At 39.8% G+C, this 24,721-nt stretch overlaps 1 protein-coding gene across 1 annotated transcript in view; it reads right to left on the bottom strand.

Annotated features, from left to right (window-relative positions):
- The window catches only part of WDR70 (WD repeat domain 70), a 306,182-nt gene that overhangs the window by 174,685 nt on the left and 106,776 nt on the right, over positions 1-24,721 (bottom strand). The window contains exon 9 of the mRNA XM_066239985.1: positions 16,322-16,398. Coding sequence (XP_066096082.1) covers positions 16,322-16,398 — 77 coding nt within the window. The remainder of the gene's footprint in view (positions 1-16,321; positions 16,399-24,721) is intronic.

Genomic DNA, 24,721 nt, shown 5'->3' with positions numbered 1-24,721 from the left:
AGTTTGTTGTTTGCTCCATCTGCTCATTCTTGCCTTCCTATGACCATTTTAAGACTCCCAGGCTTCATAGCTTACTGGTGCCAGGAACTATTTTCCTTTAACTACTCCCCTAGAAGACTCCTACTGATCCTTCAATCCCAAACTCAATATTATCTCCTTTGCGAAGCTGTCGCTGAACACCCAAGCAACATCTCCCTCTGAATCTGTCAGAGACCTGGGGGCAGGTGGACCCAGGAACACTACTGGTTAGGGAGCCCTCTATAACACAGCGGACCAGGACATGCACATTATTTTGTGAGCTGGCAATGCTGGCCTAGGACCAGGATTAAAGCAGTTCATAAAGCTAGGCTGCTCTTCCCAAGCCAAGATCTGGTGGAGTCAGGCTTACAATTTTCCACAATAACTCTTACACAGACACATGCCTTAGTAGCTATCTTTGGTGGTGCTGGCCAAATAGGAACCATCCAACTGCATAAAAAAGGTATTTCACTAAACCAGTGGCAAAGTTAGCATTCTTGTAGCATAGGAAAAATTTGTAACAAATTAATTAACCAAATAATCAAAGCTATGGAAGGCTGTTGTTAAAGAAATATGTCCACAACCTCTCTAAGAAAGATAAGCACCTTACAACTACACTAACACTAACAGCAAATAACTCATGGAGTGCTATTCTAAGACAGACACTATCCTAAGCACCTTAGATCTATAAAGTCATTTAATGCTCACACAACCCATTTCACAGAAGACAAAACACAGGTAAGGAGATGCAAAATAACTTGCCAAAGGTCACACAGCTAGCAACTGGCAGAGCCTGGATTCAACCCTTGTAGTCTGGCTCCAGAGTCCATACTGAGAACTACTACATTTTACTGCCTTAGAATTGAAATATGGAGTGTTTTCTAAGCCCGGAGAAAAGATCAGTGGTACACTTGTGACCACATCCTATGCTCAAAGAAAGGAAGCAACTGTCACATAGTAGAAAACACATTTTACTGAGACCCAGCACCTACGCACACCCACTCACCCCTCTACTCACCACCCGCCCCCACTCACACAACTGAAACAGACATTGCAGGAATCAGTGCTACCTGTAACAGCCTGATGATTTCTACTCTATTTTATCTTATAAAAACTGCAGGTCATGATCCAAAAAGGGTCACACAATGGAGTTTGAAAAGGGGATAGAGCATCAGTCCCAGATATGGACATCCCAGGTTTGATTCCTGGTCAGGGAACACAGAAGAGGCAACCTTCTGCTTCTCCCTCCCCTCCCCCTTCTCTTTCTCTTCCCCTCCTTCAGCCAGTGGCTCAATTGGTTCAAGTGTGGCTCCCAATACTGAGGATGGTTCCCATTGGAACACATCAGCCTCAGGCACTAAAAATAGCTTGGTACTGGAGTATTGGCCCAAGACGGGGTTGCCAGGTGGATCCCGAACAGGGCACATGCGGGAGTCTGCCTTACTATCTCCCCTCCCCTCACGTAAAAAAAAGAAGAAAAGAAAAACACTGCACTAACCCCAGGATCAGCTTTACTATGCAACCATCTATTTATTCTGAAGGAAGATATAGCAAACAGAATGCATATGGTTGTGGGCTTAAGATAGCTAAAGGGAGGGAACGCGATATAACTAAGCCAGACCTGAGTTCCAATCCCTACTCCGCCCCTAAAGAGAAGTGTGACCAGCAAGTCACTTCCCTCTTAGAGCCTATACCGTGAGGACCAAGACCGAGTACATAGAGCTGCGGGTCTGTAACACATGGAAAGAAAGGGTTACTTTATTCCCGCCACACCAACTCTTGGAGTTGACTCTCTCAGTATAAATTAAAATATTCGTGCACCTTAAGGAGCTTTTGTTTATATGTGTCATATCTATGGTTTAAAGTAGCTTTCATAAAAGCAGAGCTTGGGGTCATTTTGAAATGGGAAAAAATCTAGAAATTGATACTAGGACTTACTGAAGACTAAAGCAACATCTTATCTAAAAAAAGCTTTCTCTTTCCCAGGTGAGTCTGAGCTAACCAGCGGACTGAAAAGTACCAACAGGAAAACTCTGCTCCTGTATTATGGGATCAGTGTCTCTTAGCAAATAGGGCTGTGACTTCATTTTTAAATAAAATGTCTACCGAATGCCCAGTCCAAACAACCACGATTCATCTATTGATAGTTCTCTCAAATAAAAATGATGAACCATGCATTTAAGTAGCTGACAGCTCTGTCACCAAAGGGCCTTTCCCCCAGACAGCCGACGCACTGTTGCATGCAGCGGAAGGCCTCTCTATGCTCTTTTCATTTTGTAATAAAGGATAGTGAAAAGGCATACTCAAGCATTGAGAATTAATAACACTAATTAGTTTCCAGTTTCATCAAGGATATTATTAAATAAAACTGACACTTAAAAAAAGAAAAAGAAAACCATTATGAGCACATCGCAGTAAATACAATAATTACTACTAATACAATTTGGTGCCACGGTCTTGATTAAGACCAAGATACCAGGAGCCTTACCCACCATTGGTGTCATTGGTGCAAATATCAACAAGGTGAAAATGCCAGATGAGGCCTTCATCTTATTACAAAGATGGTTTTGACCCTGTGGACCTGCTGGAAGAATCTCCGAGACCTCGGAGGGCCGCAGATAACACCCTGAAAGGTGCTGCAGCAAACCATTTTTGGATTCAGCACTGTCTTTCATATGCTATCTTTACATTAGAGAATTTGCAACATATATTGTATCCAATAGCCAAACCAGTTTGTAGTAAATACATTGTACTCATTGATGATGTCAGTTTCCTAAATGTAAGAGCAGATATGTGAAAAGGGCTCTGAAAGATTTTCTCGACCGTGAACTCGGCCACTGGCTAACTGTCTATAAGACCCTGGGTAAATCGCTTCTGTCAGCGACACCAGGCAAGAGCTGGACCGGCTCTGTGATTCCCTCCTCAGAGATGGGTCGTGTGTGGGTGGAGATTGGAACCACTACAAATGATGGGCGGTGCGACTGTTCCGGGTACGTTTCAAACGTGAAAACTCTACAGGTCAAAAAAAAGGAACCACTGACCTAACAGTGTGAAAGCCGTTCATTACAAAAATCTTATGATATGGTTACAACTGCCCCAACCTGCACCCCTTCAATTTATTCTCCAAAGAGATGACAGTAACACTGTAATATAAATCTAATTATGTTACTCCCCTGCTTAAACTCCTCTCATCTTTTATCACCCTTGGAATAAAATCCAAATGTGCTCAACATGGTCTACCAGGCCCTGCACAATCTGTCCCCACCCACTTCAGCAAATTCCTCCTCCCTCTGCTCCACCTCCTGCTCCCTGGGTTCGGCCTCTCGCTCCCTCTGTGTGTGATGCTGGATCTTCCTCAGCTCCACACCTCCTCCAGCAGACATTCTGCCGTGATGTTTCCTCTGTCTGGGATGACATCCTCTCTCTGCCCACCAATAACAGTTCCTCTTCCACATCTCGGCTTAAGCACCGCATCCTCAGAGAGGCATTTGCTGACTCCCCAGGCTACGGTCTGCCTTCCTCACCTATGGCTCCTCCACAGCATCTCACATACTTGTAATTATTTACTTACTTGTAAGTATTTTCACTGTCTAACTCCACACTATATTATAGATCCTACAAGAGCAATAACTGCTTCCTTTATCCACAGTGTCGAGCTAAGCCTGGGTATAATAGTTGCTGCCAATAAATATGTATTTGCTGGTTCACAGAGACAAAATGATTTTACAAGAACAAAATGGAATTGAGAGCATTAAAAGTTATTTGTTAGTAAAGAAGATCTTTTTCTATGAAAATGAATTAATTATGTAATGGGTTATGAAAAAGAATTGCAATATTCAGAGCGTACGGCACATTTAAGTAAAGCTGCCTAGGTAATATAAAGGATGTTAATTAACTATAACACACTCGTGCAGTACAAAACAAAGGCTCCCCTTCCTCTTCAGTTATTCCATGAAGAAATGAAGCTCTGTAACCAGATTTTGTTTGAAAGAATGTCTTCAGTGAGCCTTATTTCCTCCACAAAGACACAGCTATTGACTGATACTACAAGACCTGAGTAACCATATGAAGTGCCGTTAAACCTTGTTTAGCATAGACTTTCTCTGCTAGCTCTATTTGTTGATAGGTTAGTACAGCTTCCCCAAAATATCATGTTTTATTTTAATTAACAGAACCCAGCCCATTAAGGAAACATGTATCAAAGGGAAGCCTGTAATTAATAACTTGTGAGAGTTCTCTATTTTATAGTCTACTTGATTTTATTGCTATAACAGAAAATTATATCAAGGTAAGAGTAAACTTTTCACTGGGAGTACATATTCCTTTTAAATTTATTTTATTGATGGGTTTTTAGAGAGAGACAGGGAGAGGGAAGAGAGAGAGAGAGAAACATCTATTTCTTCTACTCACCCATGCATTCACTGGCTGATTCTTATATGTACCCTGACCAGGGATCGAACCTGCAACCTTGGTGTAGAGACGAGGCTCTGACCAACTTAGTTGTCTACCCAGGGCTGGAGCACATTTTTAAAAGCAGTAACAAAAACTAACATTTTCATCAAGACAAGTTTTAAAAGTATTATCACAGAGAAAAACATAAGACAAAAATAGTTTTACAAAGTTGTGTAAATTTACAAGATTTAGAAAGAGGCAATGGAAAAAGGCAAGTCATTATTCACATTTCCTTGTAAGTGCCTGTTTACTTGCCACCCTAACTTCATCAGCTGTCAATCTGAAACTGAAAAGATGAGGTGGCCATTCTTTTCTAAGCTAAGAATGGATTCAACAAGCTTATACAGCATAAAGAAAAGAAGGGATTCAGAAATAAGATACATACAAATTTGCCATGGAGCACAGAAACTCAGAAAAGAAATGGAAAGGATAATTTAAAAAAAGAAAAACTACTTATTGCAGTCAAGACTTTCAGAAAAAGATAATCAAAACAAAAAAAATTATTTTTATTACAAGTTCCAAGAATTGAAAAATCCACCATATAGAGATACCTTTATTCCCATTTCTGCAACTAAGTTCAATTCATCAATTTTCATAGGATCAATATCCTTCCACATATACAACTACTCCATAAATGGCCAACAGAGCCACCACACACCACAGAGGACTGGTGCATTAGTCATACATACAGATTCACTTAGTCACACATGTAGTGGACTGGTTGTACTTATGCTCCCTTGCCTGACCTAGAAATCCCCAGAAGAAATTCAAACTGTCCTCTCTCAAATCCTCAGTTAATTACGAATGCCAGTAAACAAATATACACTCCAACATTTGGAGGCATCCACATTCTTCTTTAAATACACACACACACACACACACACACACATACATACATATATAGGAATAAGTAAATAAATATTTTTAAAACAATTTCTGTAACAGTTAAAGAGACGTACTGATGATAAAGCAAATTTTTATATGGACATCAAGATAAATGCTAAATAGCATCCTCTACAGTTTATAATCCAGATACAGGAATTATTGTTCACAGCACTGATGTTTCTATAGCCAAAATAAATTACTGATTAACAAGTGTAAGAAGTATGTAAAATAAAGTAAAACATAGCAAAGGTAGACTTTATCACTTTCCTCCAATGTTTCTGGAGGTGTGAACATATACTCTTATTACATATGGCAATATAGTAATATAGGAACAACATTTTACATAAAAATTACATAAAACCTACATCAAAGTTAGTGTGACATAACATTTCTTACTATTCCTAGATATAGGAGTTAAAGTTTTATAAAAAATATATCTAAGTAAGTTGAAAGTACTAAGAAAATTATAAATCAATCAAAGGCTATCTGGGCATAACAGGAATTTGAAATTAAAATGTACAAAAATTAAAATGTTTAATTATAACTAACTCTTTTCTGTTCAGGAATTTCAACTCCCCCAATATGACTTGATTCATTTATTTTGAGTTACAGAATACAAATTACCACAATTCTTCTGCATTGGTTTCATTATTAACACTGAAATGCTGTGCGACAATTTTTAAGACTTTATATATTGGGTTTTTTAATGGGCCAAATTATGTCATCAGTAAATGCAGTCATATACAATCCATCTCTAAAGTTAAGTATGAAAATCCTCTAGTGCTTTGACTACGTTAGACCAGCATCCAATTACCTTAAATCACCACAAAACCAAAATATAATAAATCTCTACACTGTTTTTTAATGTGTTTTCAAATCATTTCAAAATAACTGATTACATAAAGCCCTATTTTCTCCTCTCACCAATTCCTAAGGGAAGACTAGGTCTAGAATTCCAAACAATGCATGGTTTTCTATAACTGTCAATTTCACTTTCCAATTAAAATAATATGTTTGCAGAATTTTAAGATTCACAGTATTGTTTCATGATGGAAACTGAGAACACTGACATTTTTGCATTTAAAACAGAAGACATGACAAGCTACCAAGAAATCCAACTTCATCCTTCAATGTAACAAGTTAACTCACATTACAATTAATAAAAATGCTTTCTCTAATCAAACATTATAATTCAGACTAAGGATTCTAATGCTTGAATCAAAGGCAGAGAATTAAAATTACAATGATCACACTTAAACCCGAGTGGCAATATTTAAAGGGCAACCACAATCATAAACCCTAATTATAAATTCTAAATCTGACCTTTCAAGTAATTTATACTGGTAGCTCTGCAATGCATCATATTGTTTTTTGTTTAATCTTACAGACCTTTTACCCACTTGTTTTTCTTAATATAATAAAAATCAAATAAAGCAGAGTAGAAGCAAACTACAGTGTGTCCGTAAAGTCATGGTGCAGTTTTGACCGATCACAGGAAAGCAACAAAAGACAATAGAAATGTGAAATCTGCACCAAATAAAAGGAAAACTCTCCCAGTTTCATACCTATTCAGTGTAGTTTGATGTGGGCTCATGCACAGATATTTTAGGGCTCCTTAGGTAGCTATCCCGTATAGCCTCTACAGACTCATCACTGACTGATGGCCTACCAGAACGGGGTTTCTCCACCAAACTGCCGGTTTCCTTCAACTGCTTATCCCACTGAGTAATGTTATTCCTATGTGGTGGTGCTTCATTGTAAATGCACCGATATTGATGTTGCACTTTGGTCACGAATTCGAATTTAGCAAGCCACAGAACACACTGAACTTTCCTCTGTACCGTCCATATCTCGACGGGCATGGCTGTGGGCTGCTCCGCTGTATACACGATGTTACGTCATCATCTGCGTGTGCGCACATGCTGCCACATCATCCTAAAGAAACTGGGAGGGTTTTCCTTTTATTTGGTGCAGATTTCATATTTCTATCATCTTTTGTTGCTTTCCTGTGACCGGTGTAAAGTGCACCATGACTTTACAGACACAATGTATTTCAAGAGGAAGAAAATCAGGTAAAGCAAATGAATTCATGAGAAAATTAAAAGATCTACATCTTCCCTGTAATCAAGACTACAGAAAAACAGTTTGTCAATAAATCACACTAACACTGAAATGCACATATCTTGATTTCAGCAGTGGTCTGAGAAGAGATTCTCATTACTCTCACAACTCATGAAGGAGAAAAGCTTTAAAAAGTATCTGAGTAAGTTTTGCCTTTTATCACAAGTGTATTTTACCATAATCAATACATCTGAATGGGAATAATTTTAGAAGTTAGGTTCTACTGTTAAATCCTAACTAACTTTTCAACAGTTATCTGTTTCATTTTAAAATTTCTATTAACAAATGCTTTTAAAATGAATTGATCGATTTTTAATTACCAACACAATAACAATAAAATCAAAGCTACAAATTTTTAAATGCCACTAGCTAGCAAAATAATTCAAAAGGCATCCTTATGACTTTAAAATTTAAAAATTGAGAGCATATTAAAAAATAAGTAGGCCCTGGCTGGTTGGCTCAGCGGTAGAGCGTCGGCCTGGCGTGCGGGGGACCCGGGTTCAATTCCGGCCAGGGTACATAGGAGAAGCGCCCATTTGCTTCTCCACCCCCCCCCCCTTCCTCTCTGTCTCTCTCTTCCCCTCCCACAGCCAAGGCTCCATTGGAGCAAAGATGGCCCGGGCGCTGGGGATGGCTCCTTGGCCTCTGCCCCAGGCGCTAGAGTGGCTCTGGTCATGACAGAGCGACACCCCGGAGGGGCAGAGCATCGCCCCTGGTGGGCAGAGCGTCGCCCCTGGTGGGTGTGCCGGGTGGATCCCGGTCGCGGACGCATGCGGGAGTCTGTCGGACTGTCTCTCCCCATTTCCAGCTTCAGAAAAAATACAAACAAATAAATAAATAAATAAATAAGTAGACCCTAGCCGGCTAGCTCAGTGGTAGAGCGTCAGTCCGGCATGTGGAAGTCCTGGGTTCGATTTCCGGCCAGGGCACACAGGAGAAGCGCCCATCTGCTTCTCCACCCTCCACCCTTTCCTTTCTCTCTATCTCTTTCCTCCCCTCCCACAGCCAAGGCTCCATTGGAGCAAAGTTGGCCTGGGTACTGAGGATGGCTTCATGGCCTCTGCCTCAGGCACTAGAATAGCTCTGGTTGCAACAGAGCAACACCCAGGATGGGCAGAGCATCGCCCCCTGGTGGGCTTGCAGGTGGATCCTGGTTGGGTGCATGTGGGAGTCTGTTTCTCTGCCTCCCTGTTTCTCACTTCAGAAAAATTTTTAAAAATAAAAAATAAGTAAAGTTGGATAAAATAATCCAAGAATTAAATTAGATAAAAATGATAACAGATATTGCAGAAACATGATCTACACAGTATATTTTGTTCCTATGAGGACATTACCAAAAAAAGAACCATTAGGAATATAAACTCCACCTTACTTAATTGGTAGCAATGGGCAGCACAAAACTTTGCCCAGAACCAGGAATTAAGCAAGAAGAAGTCCCCTCGCAACCAAAGATGGTAAAAATTAATGTGCTGAAAGAAATTCATACACTATACCCCTGGTCAGCAAACTGCGGCTCGCAAGCCACATGCGGCTCTTTGGCCCCTTGAGTGTGGCTCTTCCACAAAATACCACGTGCAGGCGCTACCTCAATAAGGAATGTACCTACCTATATAGTTTAAAAAATTTGGCTCTCAAAAGAAATTTCAATCGTTGTACTGTTGATATTTGGCTCCGTTGACTAATGAGTTTGCCGACCACTGCGCTTTACCAATAGCTTATTCCTTCTTCTGTACCAGTTCCAAAAGCTTGACCCACCCTACCTAGCCCCAGTCCAAAGCTTACCAGACACACAAACTGAGGAGGGAACCTCAGGTGCTCAGATAAACTATCACACCAACAGCAGCAAGAAGGAACAATGAACAGAACAGAAAACCAAAAAATAAAAACAGCAGACAAGAACTCCAAAAAGCTGTATATATCTATATTATGCCAAGATTATCTGAGGCAAATCATACAACAGTGTAATAATTTATAAATGATGATGCTAAGTTATATTCAAAACACTTACATGTAGGAAATGAATGTAATATTTTAAGTTTCCCAATAAAATATGTAAAATGGGGGGAAAAAAACTTCGAGTTATACAAAAGTATACTTTACAGGGATCCATTTATATGAACTATCATTCCTGGGAGAACTTTACAACTGTGTTCACAGATGTTATTTATTATAAAAATCAAGTGTAATTTGCATAGCAGCCTTCCAGCAAAAGCCTGTGAGATTGAACTTGGCCCACACATGCTCTCAAATAGGACATGCTCATCACGGTGTGATTGAAACTCTGAGAAAAACTAAAGACTGAAAACTATATGCAGCCTTAATCCAATTCATATGAATCCAAGACTAGTCTTATGCATGAACACTATGCACAAGGTTTCCCACATTTAATCCTTATTATAATCTTGTGAATCAGTAGTTTTATCCCATTTTATAGGAATCTGAGACTTAGTGATAAATTACTACATCAAAGTCATGACTAGTGGTGGAGTACCCAAGTTCCTTAGGTCTGGAAACTGCACACTATTATGCCATGACCAATTTGTCAAAAATTTAATTGCATAATTTATCTGTACAAGATACAACCAAATAAAAATATTTATAATCTTTGGTACCCCACTGTCAAAAGTATTCACTAGTGGTGATCTTCATTTTCCAAAGGGCAGTCCTTGGAACAGTACACCCAGAGTGTAACAAGTGTCACTGGCTGTGTGGAAAGAGAGGGAGCTGGATCAATGTATATGGGAAATGCTGGTTTCTTTTGTTGAAGTATTTCTCAGGACCTTTAATGTACTTAGTCTTTGGCATGGTGACTCTCCAAGTTTAGAAGGTAGCTAGCTGAGTACAAACTGGTCCAAGATGGATGCAGGTGGGACAGCAGAACCCTCCCCCACCAGATCTTTCATTCCCCCGCAGGGGAGCCAGAGCTTGATCAGACAGTGACGCCATGTTCACAAGAGTGGAAGCACGCAAGAACCCTAAGAAGCCTCTGCTCAGAAATGGCACAGTACCATGTTGTCACCTTCTGTAGGCCAGCCCAGATCACGGGGTGGGAAAAGAGAAGCTGGCTCTATGGGAGTAGCTACCAAGTCACCCTGCACAGGGCATGGACAAAAGGAAAGACAAAGAATCGTCGCCATTTTTTGTGATAAATCTGTTATATCACCTATTTTCAAATTTCCCCAATGGTCCCCAAAATTCTCTTTATTGCTGTTATTTGATTATGCTTTCCTTTCTTTCTTCTCTTCCTTTTCTTCAGAGGAAATGAGATCAAGTCAAAAGTTCACATATCATGTGGTGTGTATAATACCGCGAATCCTTTCATTTAGAACAAGCCCCTTTTATTTCTTTCATGATATTGACATTTCATGACATTCAGTTACTCAAAAGAAAACTAAATTGACTAGATTGTAATGTCTCCAAATATTCATTTCATAGTACATAAAATAAAACCTAAACATGAAATTATGTCTTTTACTTATAGGTAAAATCATCTAATCATGGTTCACTATATATTTTGCACGTTCCAGAGGGCCCAACTTAAGATTTTCCTGTATACTATAGAACAACTCCTCCCTCATCACATCCCTACTCTTCCACAAAAGGAAATTCAGGTATGTCAAACCCGTGTAAACCCTTCCCTGATCCTCTCCAGAAAGTAGGTTACCAACTCTTCCTCTGTGCGTCCTATGTACTTGCACTGTGGCTAATGAAGGTTTTCAGTACTGAGTGCACAGCCTGACTTTCCCCAGATCATTGCAGCCTGGTCTCACTTGGATTTTTTTTTTAAGTCTCTAGTTCTCAATTCTGTCAGCTATTATAGGATTCTAGCCCTCAAAGACTCAGTCATTTTTCACGTTGCTTACAAATGGGTCTTGTGGCTATTTTGTGATATCCACCTGTTCCTCCTCTTTTACTCCAAGACTAGATCCACTTTCTCTGTGCCCACTTATTTTTTTTTTTTTTCATTTTTCTGAAGCTGGAAACAGGGAGAGACAGTCAGACAGACTCCTTCATGCGCCCGACCGGGATCCACCCGGCACGCCCACCATGGGGCGACACTCTGCCCACCAGGGGGCGATGCTCTGCCCATCCTGGGCGTTGCCATGTTGCGACCAGAGCCACTCTAGCGCCTGAGGCAGAGGCCACAGAGCCATCCCCAGCGCCTGGGCCATCTTTGCTCCAATGGAGCCTTGGCTGCAGGAGGGGAAGAGAGAGACAGAGAGGAAAGCACAGCGGAGGGGTGGAGAAGCAAATGGGCGCTTCTCCTGTGTGCCCTGGCCGGGAATCGAACCCAGGTCCTCCACACGCTAGGCCGACGCTCTACCGCTGAGCCAACCGGCCAGGGTCTGTGCCCACTTACTTTTAATTACCACTGGTCAACCATGACCTACCTATTCATCCACACTTCATCTCCCCTGACTGTTGAAGGAGACGTTATTTTGTGAAGTGTTGTCATCTGCCAGTTTGTTATTCTTATCTAATCTTGTCTCTTTTTCTACAGTAAGCACCTGTAAAATATTGGTCTGTGCATTTTATTATTTTCCTGCTTTTTCTTGATTGTTAACTGATCATAGAGGCAGAAGATGTCATAGTAGACCTGAACAAATTCTGAGATACAAATTCCTGAGCAAGCAATGGAAACCCTCCGGGCAGAGAATGGAAGCACCTGATTCACTCACCAGTACCTGCAGACAGAGCTCTGTGCTGAGCTGGACTTGCTGAGCACAGCTTCTGTATTAAGAAGTCAGGTTACATTAGAATGCCTTCACTCTTGCTCTGCACACCACTACGAATCAAATTATAAAGTGACTCCACCTCAGATCACATACATTCACAAGTAGAATTGACTTCCTCTGGATAAATAAGCATTTTTATCTTCATTGCCGTCTGGCTTTCATTAACATTTACTTCCAGGCAGAATGTAGTAATCTCTACTTTAATATCAATGTTTCATCCTAGTAAATTTAGGAAATCCAAAAAGACTGCCATCACCCTCTTCCTTTTTTCATTTCATCCCTAAATTGACCTGATCCCAGGTTTGTGTTTCATACGGAAACTCTTAAAATCAAAAAGTTTGGCACTAGCATGTCCAACTCAAACTCAGAAGAAATATCCAAAATTTAACTGGGTGTACATGAGGCCAGAACAAAACAGTGAGTCCCGCCTTAGATTCCAATGGATTAGTTTCTCACATGGCTATCTGATTCTTCAATCCTACTGCATCTCAATATACTCATAATATGAGCAGCTTATGTAAATGGCTGGTATTGGTCTGGCCAGGACTCCCCATCTCTTCCTACACTGCTGATAGCCATAGCCTTCGATTCTTTCTCTGGCCTTTTATTTTATCCTTTATACTTATTACTACATAAAACTATATTCACTTATTAATGCTAACTGTATCTTGTCTGTCTCTCAGCACACACCTCCAATGAAATGTAAACCCATAAAGATAGAGACTTAGATCACACAGTGTGCCTGGTACACAATGAAAACACTATTTGTTGGTTGAACTAGGTATCTGGAATGATTTCCTACAGCTTAGCAGATTTGTAATTATTACACTCAAAGTCAAAAGCTAGAAAAAAAGTCAATCAAATGAACTGAATTTATTTTATGGCATATTTCTCAAAAAAGTGGTAAAGAATATGTATAACAGGAGTCAATGTAAAGCCTCCTGATCTTCACATAGAACTATGGACAGAGAAAGCCCAATTTCTACAGTGTGAAAAGAAACTGAAGCACATTTTCAAAGGTGCAACAGACTAGTAAGTCGGTGATTTGGGCGGGGAATTGCTCTTTCAAGGAATAGGATAAACTACATTTAATACCCAGTACAATGATGTCATGCTTTAGAACTTTATCCCAACTGCTGTTTAAAGAATTCACAAAGTTAAATACGGTTCTTTATACCCTATTCAAAACCATCTAAATGTTTATTGTGGATCACCGGCCTGGGAATATAACATTCAAAGTTTCTCAGACTTATTTGACCTTGGAATGCCTTTCTTTGACCTTACTAATTTACATATCCTGGAAATCAATTTGGGAAAAGCTTCTATAGAGCTCATAAAAGTTGAGTTGGCAGCTAGGAAAAACCATCACACAGCCTAATCCTTAAATAGTTCTCAGAACGAGAGGTTTTTTTCAATTGCTTTATTCCGCTTAAGTTTTTAAACAGAATAGTCTGGATCCTCTGTGTTTTTTAAATAGTGTGTTTGTTCTCTTCCAACAGTATCGATTTATTAATTTTCTTATCTTACTACTGTATAAAGCCTCTAAATAGTTGTGGGCATCACTGTCTTGTTTCCTATGTAAGTACAAGTAGCTTCAGTACTCCAGTATATAATAATACAATATTTACTTAAATTTTGGTAGTTTTTATCAGATTTCAATAATCTCTTCCTATTTCTATTTTACTTAAAACTTTCACTGAGAAAGATGACTAACTTTTATAAAATGTTAATTTTATCATACAATAAAATCACCTGATTTTTCACCTTTCATTTGTTAAATAATGGATTATATTGAAAATTTCTTGATGGTAAAATTTCCTAATTGTAAAATATTCTTGAATTCCTAGAAAAAGCCTTAATTGGTCATGGGGTACTATTAATTTAGATTAGCTGCTAGATTTGATTTTTTTTAATGCTGAAGTTAGGAACACCACTTTAAACATATATAATTAAACTATATGGCAAGAATAAGACAAAGATAAAAAGAAATAGGGGTACTGGGTGAAAGAAGGTGGAGGGATTAGCCAGAAAACATGTACACAACACATATATACAGTCAACAGTGTGCTGACTGCAGAGGGAAAGGGGTAGAAGTGGGCAGAGGAGGAAAATGGGGCTGGAAGGAGACTTTGCAGGGGGTGAGTGGAGCACAATGTGACGGGAGACGGTTTTATTGAGTTGTACACCTGTAGGGTTTTGTAAACCAATGTCACCCCAATAAATTCAATAAATAAATAAAACTAGATACAGCAAGTCCTAGAATAACATCATTTCATTCAAAGTTGTGTTGTTATAACATTACTGAGGGGGAAAATCGATTTCCTGCTGTGTCCACTATCCATCCATGTAGGGTTTGCATGTTCTCTCCAAATCTGCATGTGTTTTCTCTGGGGACTCTAGTTTCCTCCCACGCCCCAAAGATGCACACGTTAGGTGAACTGGCGTGTGTGACTGTCCCAGTTGGGGTGCGTGTGGGTGGGTGTGAGCAGCCCCGCGATGGAAGGGCTCCCGGCCCGGTGTTGGTCCTGCATCACACCCTAGGGTGCTGGGATAGGCTCTGGCTACCCACGACCCCAAACTGAAATAAGCAGATTAGAAAGGAATTCTTCCTTGTTTTTATTAATCTTTCTTAAAATTATGTGTAATTCACATTTATTTTAATGTTATAAATATTTTAAGTCTTTATTTAGAAGTAAAGTTTTTTGGTTTTTTGTATTTTTCTGAAGTTGGAAACGGGGAGGCAGTCAGACAGACTCCCACATGCGCCCGACCGGGATCCACCCGGCACGCCCACCAGGGGCGATGCTCTGCCCATCTGCTGTGTTGCAACCAGAGCCATTCTAGCACCTGAGGCAGAGGCCACAGAGCCATCCTCAGCGCCCGGGCCAACTTTGCTCCAATGGAGCCCCGGCTGCGGGAGGGGAAGAGAGAGACAGAGAGGAAGGAGAGGGGGAGGGGTGGAGAAGCAGATGGGTGCTTCTCCTATGTGCCCTGGCCAGGAATCGAACCCGGGACTCCTGCACGCCAGGCCGATGCTCTACCACTGAGCCAACCAGCCAGGGACTAGAAGTAAAGTTTTTATGGCCCGAAATATGCTGTAGGAACTGAACTCTTGTTTATATCAATTAACCTATGGGAAAATTGGTTTTGCTATACTTCATTTAACCTAAAATCACAATTTCCAAGAACCTATCAAGGACATTAAGTGAGGACTTACTGTGGTTCTATTTACCAGAAATTTTAATAAAAAATATTCTTCTTTTCAGTCATATTCTGTTAAGATTTCCAAATTTTAGCTCCTTTTAGATTGTTAATTTTAAACTACGCTCTGTGAGTAAAATTATGTCTTTTGGCAGCTATCTTAAAGATTAATTTCAGCACACCTAAAATATCCAAGAATGTGAACAGCAATTTTGAAAGTTGATGAGACAAATTTTAAATATCAGAAACCAAAAAAGCTAAAAGACAAAATAACCTAAGAACAAAAATTTTTTTATCTAAAATGATAGTTTCATTTAAATAACACCATCTATGTTTTTTAATTTATAAGATTTTTATTGTGATTTTTCTGTAATATTACAAAAAACACATTCTTGTGAACTATTCTTAACACTAAAAATGAATTATACAATATGACAATACTGGAAAAAGCTGCCTAAATACTTTCTGTAATATTCTTAAGTCCTAGGTCAACAGATATAATGGAAAAGAATCTTAATAACCAATTTTTTTCGGTTATTCTTGCCAAAAAACAATCATTTAAACAATAAACTTATATTAGCTATAAGATTCAGATGAAAATCAGTCTTTATTACAAAAAGTAACAAATTTTAGTCATAATTTCAAAGTCAGTTGAGTCCACTTAATACCATCAATCTGATCCATTAAGCTCCCTAATAAACTCTACTGGAATTTATGCTAACTCTCATTTGCATAGTTTCTATATTTATTTTAACAAAACTTACACTACCAGCTAATGTCAAAGTAAAGAACAAGAATATATAAACATCAGGATTCCTAGTATTCTATCTCCCACTTTACTGGCAAGATTGTTACAATACAAATGTTAAAGAAAATATTAAAAGATATGAATTAGCAATAATACTCACGCATCATTTGAGCAAGTCATAAATTCCCCCTTTATTTTGGGATGCCATGAGCCAGTATGAAGCATTGCTGTGTGACCCTTAAAAAAAAATAAAAAGATGTTTAACAAAGGTAAAATAAATAAATAAATACACTAACCAGGAACTGACATATGCTTAAAACTTTTTAGTCCTCCCAAAGGAACACTATTTTAATAACTAATATTATTTTTATCTCAATTTTACTTCATAACTTGATTTGTTTATTTCACTTTGTTTAATTCACTGTGTAACATCCCTCATATCCAGAAATTAGCACAGTGCTTATACGTAACAGGTGCTTCATAAGGAAGGAAATAGAGAGGAAAATGGCAGCCTCTCTTAAGAAAGAAATTAAGTACATCATTAAAGACTTTTTTTTCTCAATGGAAAAGAATTTAAAAAATAGAAAGTATTTACAAATAATCATTGCAAAAGCAAGAGGTAGGGGATAAAATAATCCATGCTTCATAAAAATGTGTCAAGAATCTTGATTCTATAATACATCTGGAAGAATAAACATGTGGGAAAAGGAAAAACATCTTTAAAGTTACTCAGGAACCTTCGCCTTACTAAGTATAGAGTATAATATAAAAACACTTTAATTAAAACAATGTGATGTTGATATAAGAACTGACACAGAAACTATCTCAACCACAGAGTACCTATCAAACATAAACACACATATACACACACACTTCCCTCCCAGGTAGCAAAGTCAGCTAGAGTAGTCCCATAGAATAAGTCAGGTTCAGATGGGACAAAAAGAGCCTAATTTTTTTTTCATGTAATAATGATAAGGTCTCTTATTCTGAAAGGGTCAAAAATAAACCTTTGCTATAGAAACAAAATGTGCATATTTAAATGACTTAGATGGGAAGTAACTGTGGTTCTATGGAAAGAATAAATTGGAACTGCAGTACCCACATGTGGGCCTGGAGACCATCTCCAGTCCAAATGCCTACAACGCCTCAACTAGTAGGTGGCCAACTCCTGACATTCTGTTCATGTTTATGGGATGCCAGTGGGGACCAGAGATGTGGAACGTCTTCTGCAGTGGGGAAGAATGGGTCATATTTAGTTAAGTAGAGGACCAGCAATACTTATTTGAATAAGTGGCAGGTAAACTGAGACCGAAAGAATGAGAAGAAGCCAGTCATGTAAAAGTAGAAGAAGGAGCCTTCCCACAGATGGAAAAGCATGTGAGAAGGTCCTCGTGCAGGAAAAGAGCTAGGTGTCTTAGAGGAACTGAAAGAAGGCCAGTGGGCTACCGCATGTTATGCAAGAGGAGGCACAAAATTAGTGGACATGTAAAGAAACAGGAGTCGAAATATCTAAGTCGTTGTCGTCTGTCCAAAGAGGTTGGGAAGCCACTAGAGAGGCATTTTTGTGGCAGTATATTTTTAAAGGACTCTATTGATTAGAACACAAGCCAAGAGTACAAGTAGAGAGACCAGTAACACATCTGTTACAGGACGTAATAACTAATGTCAAGGCATGGGAGAATGTTGTAGGAGTGAAAAGGAGAAAAGTGGACAGATTTGAGATGGATTTTGGAGGGAACTAACAGGACCATCCAGTAGACTGAATCTGGCTGAACAGAGAGGATTTGGTGGTTTTGGTTATTGTAGTATTTAAGGATGACTTCCAAGTTCATAGCTTTAGCAACTAGAATAGAGTTTTGCTAGCAAATAAAGTGGACAGTAAGAATCAAGATCTCCCTACTGGAACTACTATATTTGAAAGGCCTATGACATGCAAATGACATTGTCAATTTAGTAGCTGAACATACAAGTCTTGAAGAGGAAAATGGAATCTCATAGATAGAATGGTGACCCCACCCCCCAAAAAAAGATATGTCCACATCCAAATCGCAAGAACCTGTGAATGTGACCTTATTTGGAAAAAGAATATTTTCAGATATAATTAAGAACCTCAAAATTATATCATTCCGCATTATACAGATGAGCCCTAAATCCAATGAGAAGCATGGTCATAAGAAACAAAAAAGAAGCCCTGGCTGGTTGGCTCAGCAGTAGAGCGTCGGCCCGGCATGTGGAAGTCCCGGGTTCGATTCCAAGCCAGGGCACACAGGAGAAGTGCCCATCTGCTTCTCCACCCTTCCTCCACTCCTTCCTCTCTGTCTCTTCACCTCCTGCAACCAAGGCTCCACTGGAGCAAAGCTGGCCCAGGTGCTAAGGATGGCCCCATGGCCTCCGCCTCAGGTGCTAGAATGGCTCCCTTGCAAAGGAGCAATGCCCCAGATGGGCAGAGCATCTCCCCCTGGTGGATCCTGGTTGGGCGCATGTGGGAGTCTATTTGCCTCCCCACTCCTCACTTCAGAAGAACACCAAAAAAAAGAAAGAAAGAAAAGAGAAAAAATCACAAAGAGTATATAAGGCTCTGTGAAGAGGGGCAGAGATTGGAGTTACACAGCCACAACCCAAGGAATGCCTAGAGACCCCAGAAGCTGAAGAGGAAAGAAAAGATGAGCCACTGGAGGAAACATCACTGTGCCAATTCCCTGATTTTACACTTCTGACCTCCAGATTTGTGAAAGAATAAATTTTTGTTGTTTTAAGCCACCAAGTCCACGGTACCTCGTTACAGAAGTCCTAGGAAACTAATCATACTCTAAGTCTGAAGACCAAGAAAACTGTAAATAAATACTGAATTTTAGTTAATCCATTTGTTTCTTTTTTGCAGTGGTATGCATTAACAATTCTGAATCTGCTTTCAGTATAATGAAGAATTAAGCAAAGGAGAAAATATGTTGAGGAGAAAGACAGTCAAGGTTTTCACTGCTGAGAAAGCATTACAAAAGTGAAAAGAGCATACTCCCTAGCCTCAAATTATATTACAGAGCAACAGCAAGGCATGGCGCCTTTCACCAACACCTGTGTCCTGAATATTGGCATTTCAGGACTGGCAGGCAGCAGAGCCTGAGGGTCGTTTACTTGGTTACAAAAGCAAACATGAAAAGATGCTCAACTTCACTCGTCATTAGGAAAAGGCAAATTAAAACAAGGAGATCTCATTAAACACCTATTAGAATGGCTAAATTCCAAAAAACTGCCCATCCCAATTGTTAGCAAGGATGTAGAGCAAAAGGAACTCTCATTCATTGTTGGTGGGAATGAAAAATGGTACAGTCACTTGGAAGGGTTTGTCAGCTTCTTAAAAGCTAAACATAGTCTAACCACATGATCCAGCAATCACACTCCTATGAATTAACCCAACTGATATGAAAAATTATATCTACACAAAACCTATAAATAAATCTTTATAGCAGTTTTATGCATAAAACCCAATGGCAAAACAGAATTTGCCAATGGGACAGATGTGGGGTGTGAGGGGAAGAGAGGAGGAGTCAGGTAGAACACACAGGTTATCAGGTTGCTCAACTGCGACATTGTGATGCTATTTACTAAAACAAGGGTGACTGTGAAGGTACAAGTTAAGAAAGAAAAATCTAGATTTCCTTCTTGGAGATTTTATGTTGAAACAGCTATTATACATCCAGTAAGTCTTTGAAGTATGTAGTTGGTCATACTGGACAGGTGAGAAGACAAGGAAAGAAATATGAATTTGTAAGCCCTCAGTGTCTATACGTGGTATGGATTTAAATACTAAAAATGTATCAGAGTGCACTGCTTGCTCTCTCTGATGACCTTCAGGCTGATAGCTCCTGCTAAAAATGTGTTAATTAACTAGAGGAATCTGCTTGAGGCTTGAGCTTCCTCTTGGATGGCAAAGTAGGAAAATACACACAAAGCAATGACTGTTTTTCAAAGATTTACAGGAGTCTCCAGAATCATACTCAGATCAGGAAGTGGGGGGGGGGGGTCAATGGATTGATCATTGACTCTTTTTGGGGGGTCTAGCTGTCTATAGTCCCCACCCACCTCTTGCCTCAGACATCTAAATTTTGAGTTCTCTTAGGATGGATTTGAGGATTAGTTCTCTCATCTTCTCGAGCTAAGCCTCCTTGATCAATACCTTGCCCAAGCTCTGATATATTGAATACTGAGCTCTGACATATTGAATATTGCCCTTTCTTTTGAAGCATCGGGCACATAGACCTTGCACCTGCAACACAGAGGGCTCAGCACCGAGCCCTGGGACACCCACCATTTAGATCAGGGGTATCAAACTCGTGGCCTGCGGGCCACATGCGGCCCACCGAACAATTTTGTGCGGCCCACAGACTAATGAACTTGGATTAGTCTGCGGGCCGCACAAAATTGTTTGGCGGGCCGCGAGTTTGAGACCCCTGATTTAGAGGATGAGCGGGAGAGGAGGAGCACACAAAACAAGAGTAACCAGGTGTGCCACTGATGAAAGAAGGAAACCAGGAGAGGAAAATAAATTTGAACTCAAGCAAAGGCGGCATTTGGAGGACAGAATTTTCAGTTGTCAAGTACTGCTGAATGTTACAGTATTATAAGAACTGAAAACTGGGGGGGGGGGGGAAGGGGAGGGGGAGGGGCACAAAGAAAACTAGATAGAAGGTGACGGAGGACAATCTGACTTTGGGTGATGGGTATGCAACATAATTGAATGACAAGATAACCTGGACATGTTTTCTTTGAATATATGTACCCTGATTTATTGATGTCACCCCATTAAAATTAATAAAAATTTATTTATAAAAAAATAATAATAAAAAAATAATAAAAATTTAAAAAAAAAGAACTGAAAACTGATCATCAGATATGGTGGCGAGACGACAGCCATGAGCAGGGAAGTGAGCTAGGGACCCCTCAGTTCAGTACACCTAAGGTACTGAAAGACAATAACTGACTGGCTGATAAATAAAAATGCATAGGATTGTCAGGGGTCCCATTAATCTCTTCCCAAAATAGAAATCTGTCAGGCTAAGCTTAAGGAAAAAATAAAATAAAAGAATTTCTAATGCCAAGCAGTAAACAGATATCTGGTCTTATTTCACCCCACTAAATCCCTGCCTGTGGGCCAGGAAAACAGCACATGATTTGCAATAAAAACAAAAACAAAACCACCTCAATAATCCAAGAACTGCCCCACCTTCAGGGACTTGGCTCCTACACTGCCCTGGCTTCCCCAGGCCTGTGCCGCACTGCTCTGCACCTCCGTTCTCCTCCTCTGCTCAACACAGCCTCAACGCCAACTCAGGCACCTTAGCTGACACCCCTTCACCCACTGCACAGTCTGCTGACCCCCAGGCAGTTCCTTACTTGCCTTTTTATTTATGTTTTATTCACTTATTGGGGTGACATTGGTTAATAAAATTATACAGATGTCAGGTGTACAATTCTATAATACGTCATCTGTATATCGCATTGTGTGTGTTCAGCATCCCCAAGTCAAGTCTCCTTCCATCACCATTTATCCCCGCTGTACCCCACATACCTCCCTCAACCCACCTTTCCCTCTGGTAGTCACCATGCTGTTGTCTGAGTCTATGAGTTTTTGTTGTTGTTTTCGTTTTTGCAAAATCTCTTCACCTTTCTTACCCAGCACCCACTCCCTGCTCCCTCTGACAAGCTGTCAGTCTGTTCTCTATCCGTGAGTCTTCCTATTTTGTTTGTTAATTTAGTTTGCTCATTAGATCCCACACATGAGTGGGATCATATGGTACCATTTTCCTCTCCCACATGCGGGCTCTGGCATTCTACATACAGATGGATGCTGCCCAGCTCAGTCCTTAGGGCCTCACTTCCCATACTTTGTCCTAACAGCAACCTCATGACCAGCCCAGCCTGTGCAGGTCTTTCACTGAGATTTGATTGGAGTTGAAATAGCATATTGGACTACAAAGGATCCACAAGAAAATGATCTCGGTTATAAAGAACATTAGGATAAAAGGACATGTGGTCACCTTAGCTGCTGAGTACCCAGAATATGAATATAAATAGCAGGTTAAACTGAAAAAAAAAATCTAAAGGACTATTCACAGTTTCTTGTTTGTAAAGACAGAAGCATGACAAAGACAATGGGAATGTTAAGTACCGGTGTATGAAAACAGAGACCAAGATTAGTCATAACAAAAATGAAGTTCAACTAAGGATTTTTAAATGGATTTAAACAGAATTAGTACCATGGATAACATTAGTAAAAAAATAAATTTTAAGTGACACCTATTAAAGAACAGGCAGTGGTTAAAACACTTTTTCATCAAATAAACTAGCTTTTCCTCTTTCTCCTTTAGCTAATCATAGGCCCTCCTGAGGGGGAAAAATCCCTTCCTTTACTTAACAGCCTTCACTGCCAACAGCCTGGAAGAAAGAGTTAAACATCTATTTGTTTTTCATAAAATACTATACTTTACAAACAGAGAGGACATTACTGATCCATGATGAATATTGGCTTCCCCGTGCACACACAGAGGTGTGCTGATCTGTACTATTCAGTCCAGACTCTTACGGTTGCCCCTATGACAAAAGGTGCAAAAACAGGTGCCTTCCTGCAGTGCCACTTGCAGTCACTGAATGAGGCGAGGCTGTGTGACCCACAAAATACAAGGACCCGTGTCTCCAGAATGATGTGCTAACATGCAACGCCTATGAAGAGATGCAACGCAGCAGGGAATGCTATATTATGAACTTTGATCCAAAAGTTCTTCTTATAAGTAAATCAGAAAAAACCAGGAACTGCATTATTCCATGTGTAGGTGGGACATAAAAGTGAAACTAAGAGACATTGATAAGAGTGTGGTTGTTATGGGGGGGGGAGGGGAGGGAAAGGGGGAAGGGGAGGGGCACAAAGAAAACTAGATAGAAGGTGACAGAGGACAATCTGACTTTGGGTGATGGGTATGCAACATAATTGAAAGACAAGATAACCTGGACTTGTTGATCTCTGAATATATGTAACCTGATTTATTGATGTCGCCCCATTAAAAAAATAAAATTATAATTAAGAAAAAAAAAGTTCTTCTTAAACAGAGTCCATTCGTAGGCTTTCAGGAATCACCAGACTGTCTCAAAATGTCACCAAATTTTTATGTGACTACACTTTGCTGGAGAAAATGTTAAGAGCTTTCATTTGCAAGTTGGCGAACTTTTTCTCTGCAGGTCCAGATAGTAAGTGTTTCCGGCTGTGCGGGCCACACGGCCCCCGCGGCACCACTCAACTCCCTCACGGCAGCACAAAAGCAGCCAGACAATAGTAATGAATGGCAGGCTGGTTCCAACGAAACATTTATTTACAAAACCAGGGTGCAGGCTGGATTACATCCACAGGCCTTAGTTGGCCAAGACCTGTTGTGTAACCCATTACAATCTTAGTCATTTCCTTCTATGAATCAAGAACTCTGAAGTCCAAGTCTTTCTAATTCCTAAGCAATTTAAAAATCCATTTGAACACATCAAAGAGATAAATTCCTTCTTCTTTGATCTACTCAACTCTAATAATTCCTTTCAAGTTATTTCAGCAGCCCCAACGATGGCAAAGTCTTCCTAATATTACCATATGTGATTCCTTTTCTGATATCATAAACTATCAATACTTTTTTATTTTAACAAACATTTATCACCTGATATGTTCTAGGCTCTAGATATTCTATTTACTAGTCACACAACCTAACTTCCAGTTATTTACCTTTCTTTATTTTCAATATTCTAAACTTAAATCACTCTCAGCATACACCTGAAAATCCTTTGGCTGTACCTACAATGTACAACTTTTATTGTGGAATAACTCCCTTCTTCCCATCATTGTATCCCATTCAAATACCCAGGCTTCTAAATAAGACCCAAGAATATCATATGAATATGTAGAATGATTGTCTCTACAAGTCTACATTCTATAGCTCTTAATGCCAATTCTTATAGTAATTTTTCTCTCACAACCATTAATTGTTATTCTAAGTCTTTACTATCCTATTGAAGGCCTCATCCCAGCATCTGCAAACACAACACTAGGAGACGACCCTGCCAGTCAATGGTGATACATTCAACTTCCTGTCTAAGGCCCACCATCTCTAAACATGCCTGCACATGAGTCCATCCTTATCTCTCCATTCCCTCCTCACAGTCAAAGCTAATTCTCACTCTTGGGCTTGATAGCAATCACTACCACCTCCTCAGAAACTTTCATTTTTACTTAATAATTAGTTTCTATGTTTTGCTTGGTTTTGCAGAACTGTATTAGTTTCCTATCACTGTGTAACTAATTACCACAAACTGGGGCTTAAAACACCCCCAGATAATTAGCAGACAGTTTTTTAGGTCAGAAGTCCTATCACAAAGTGGCTGGAGTCTCTTCAGGGGCTCACAGACTGAAGGCAGGATGTCAGCAGGGTGGCATTCCTGTCTGGAGGCTCTGGGGAAGAATCTGACTCCACGCTCACTCAGGTTGCTGGCAGAATCTAAGTTCCTTGCATCTGTGGCACTGAGACGCCTA

Source organism: Saccopteryx bilineata, chromosome 1 (assembly GCF_036850765.1).
Source record: "Saccopteryx bilineata isolate mSacBil1 chromosome 1, mSacBil1_pri_phased_curated, whole genome shotgun sequence".
NCBI lineage: Eukaryota > Metazoa > Chordata > Mammalia > Chiroptera > Emballonuridae > Saccopteryx > Saccopteryx bilineata.
This window is presented reverse-complemented; position numbering and strand designations above follow the sequence as displayed.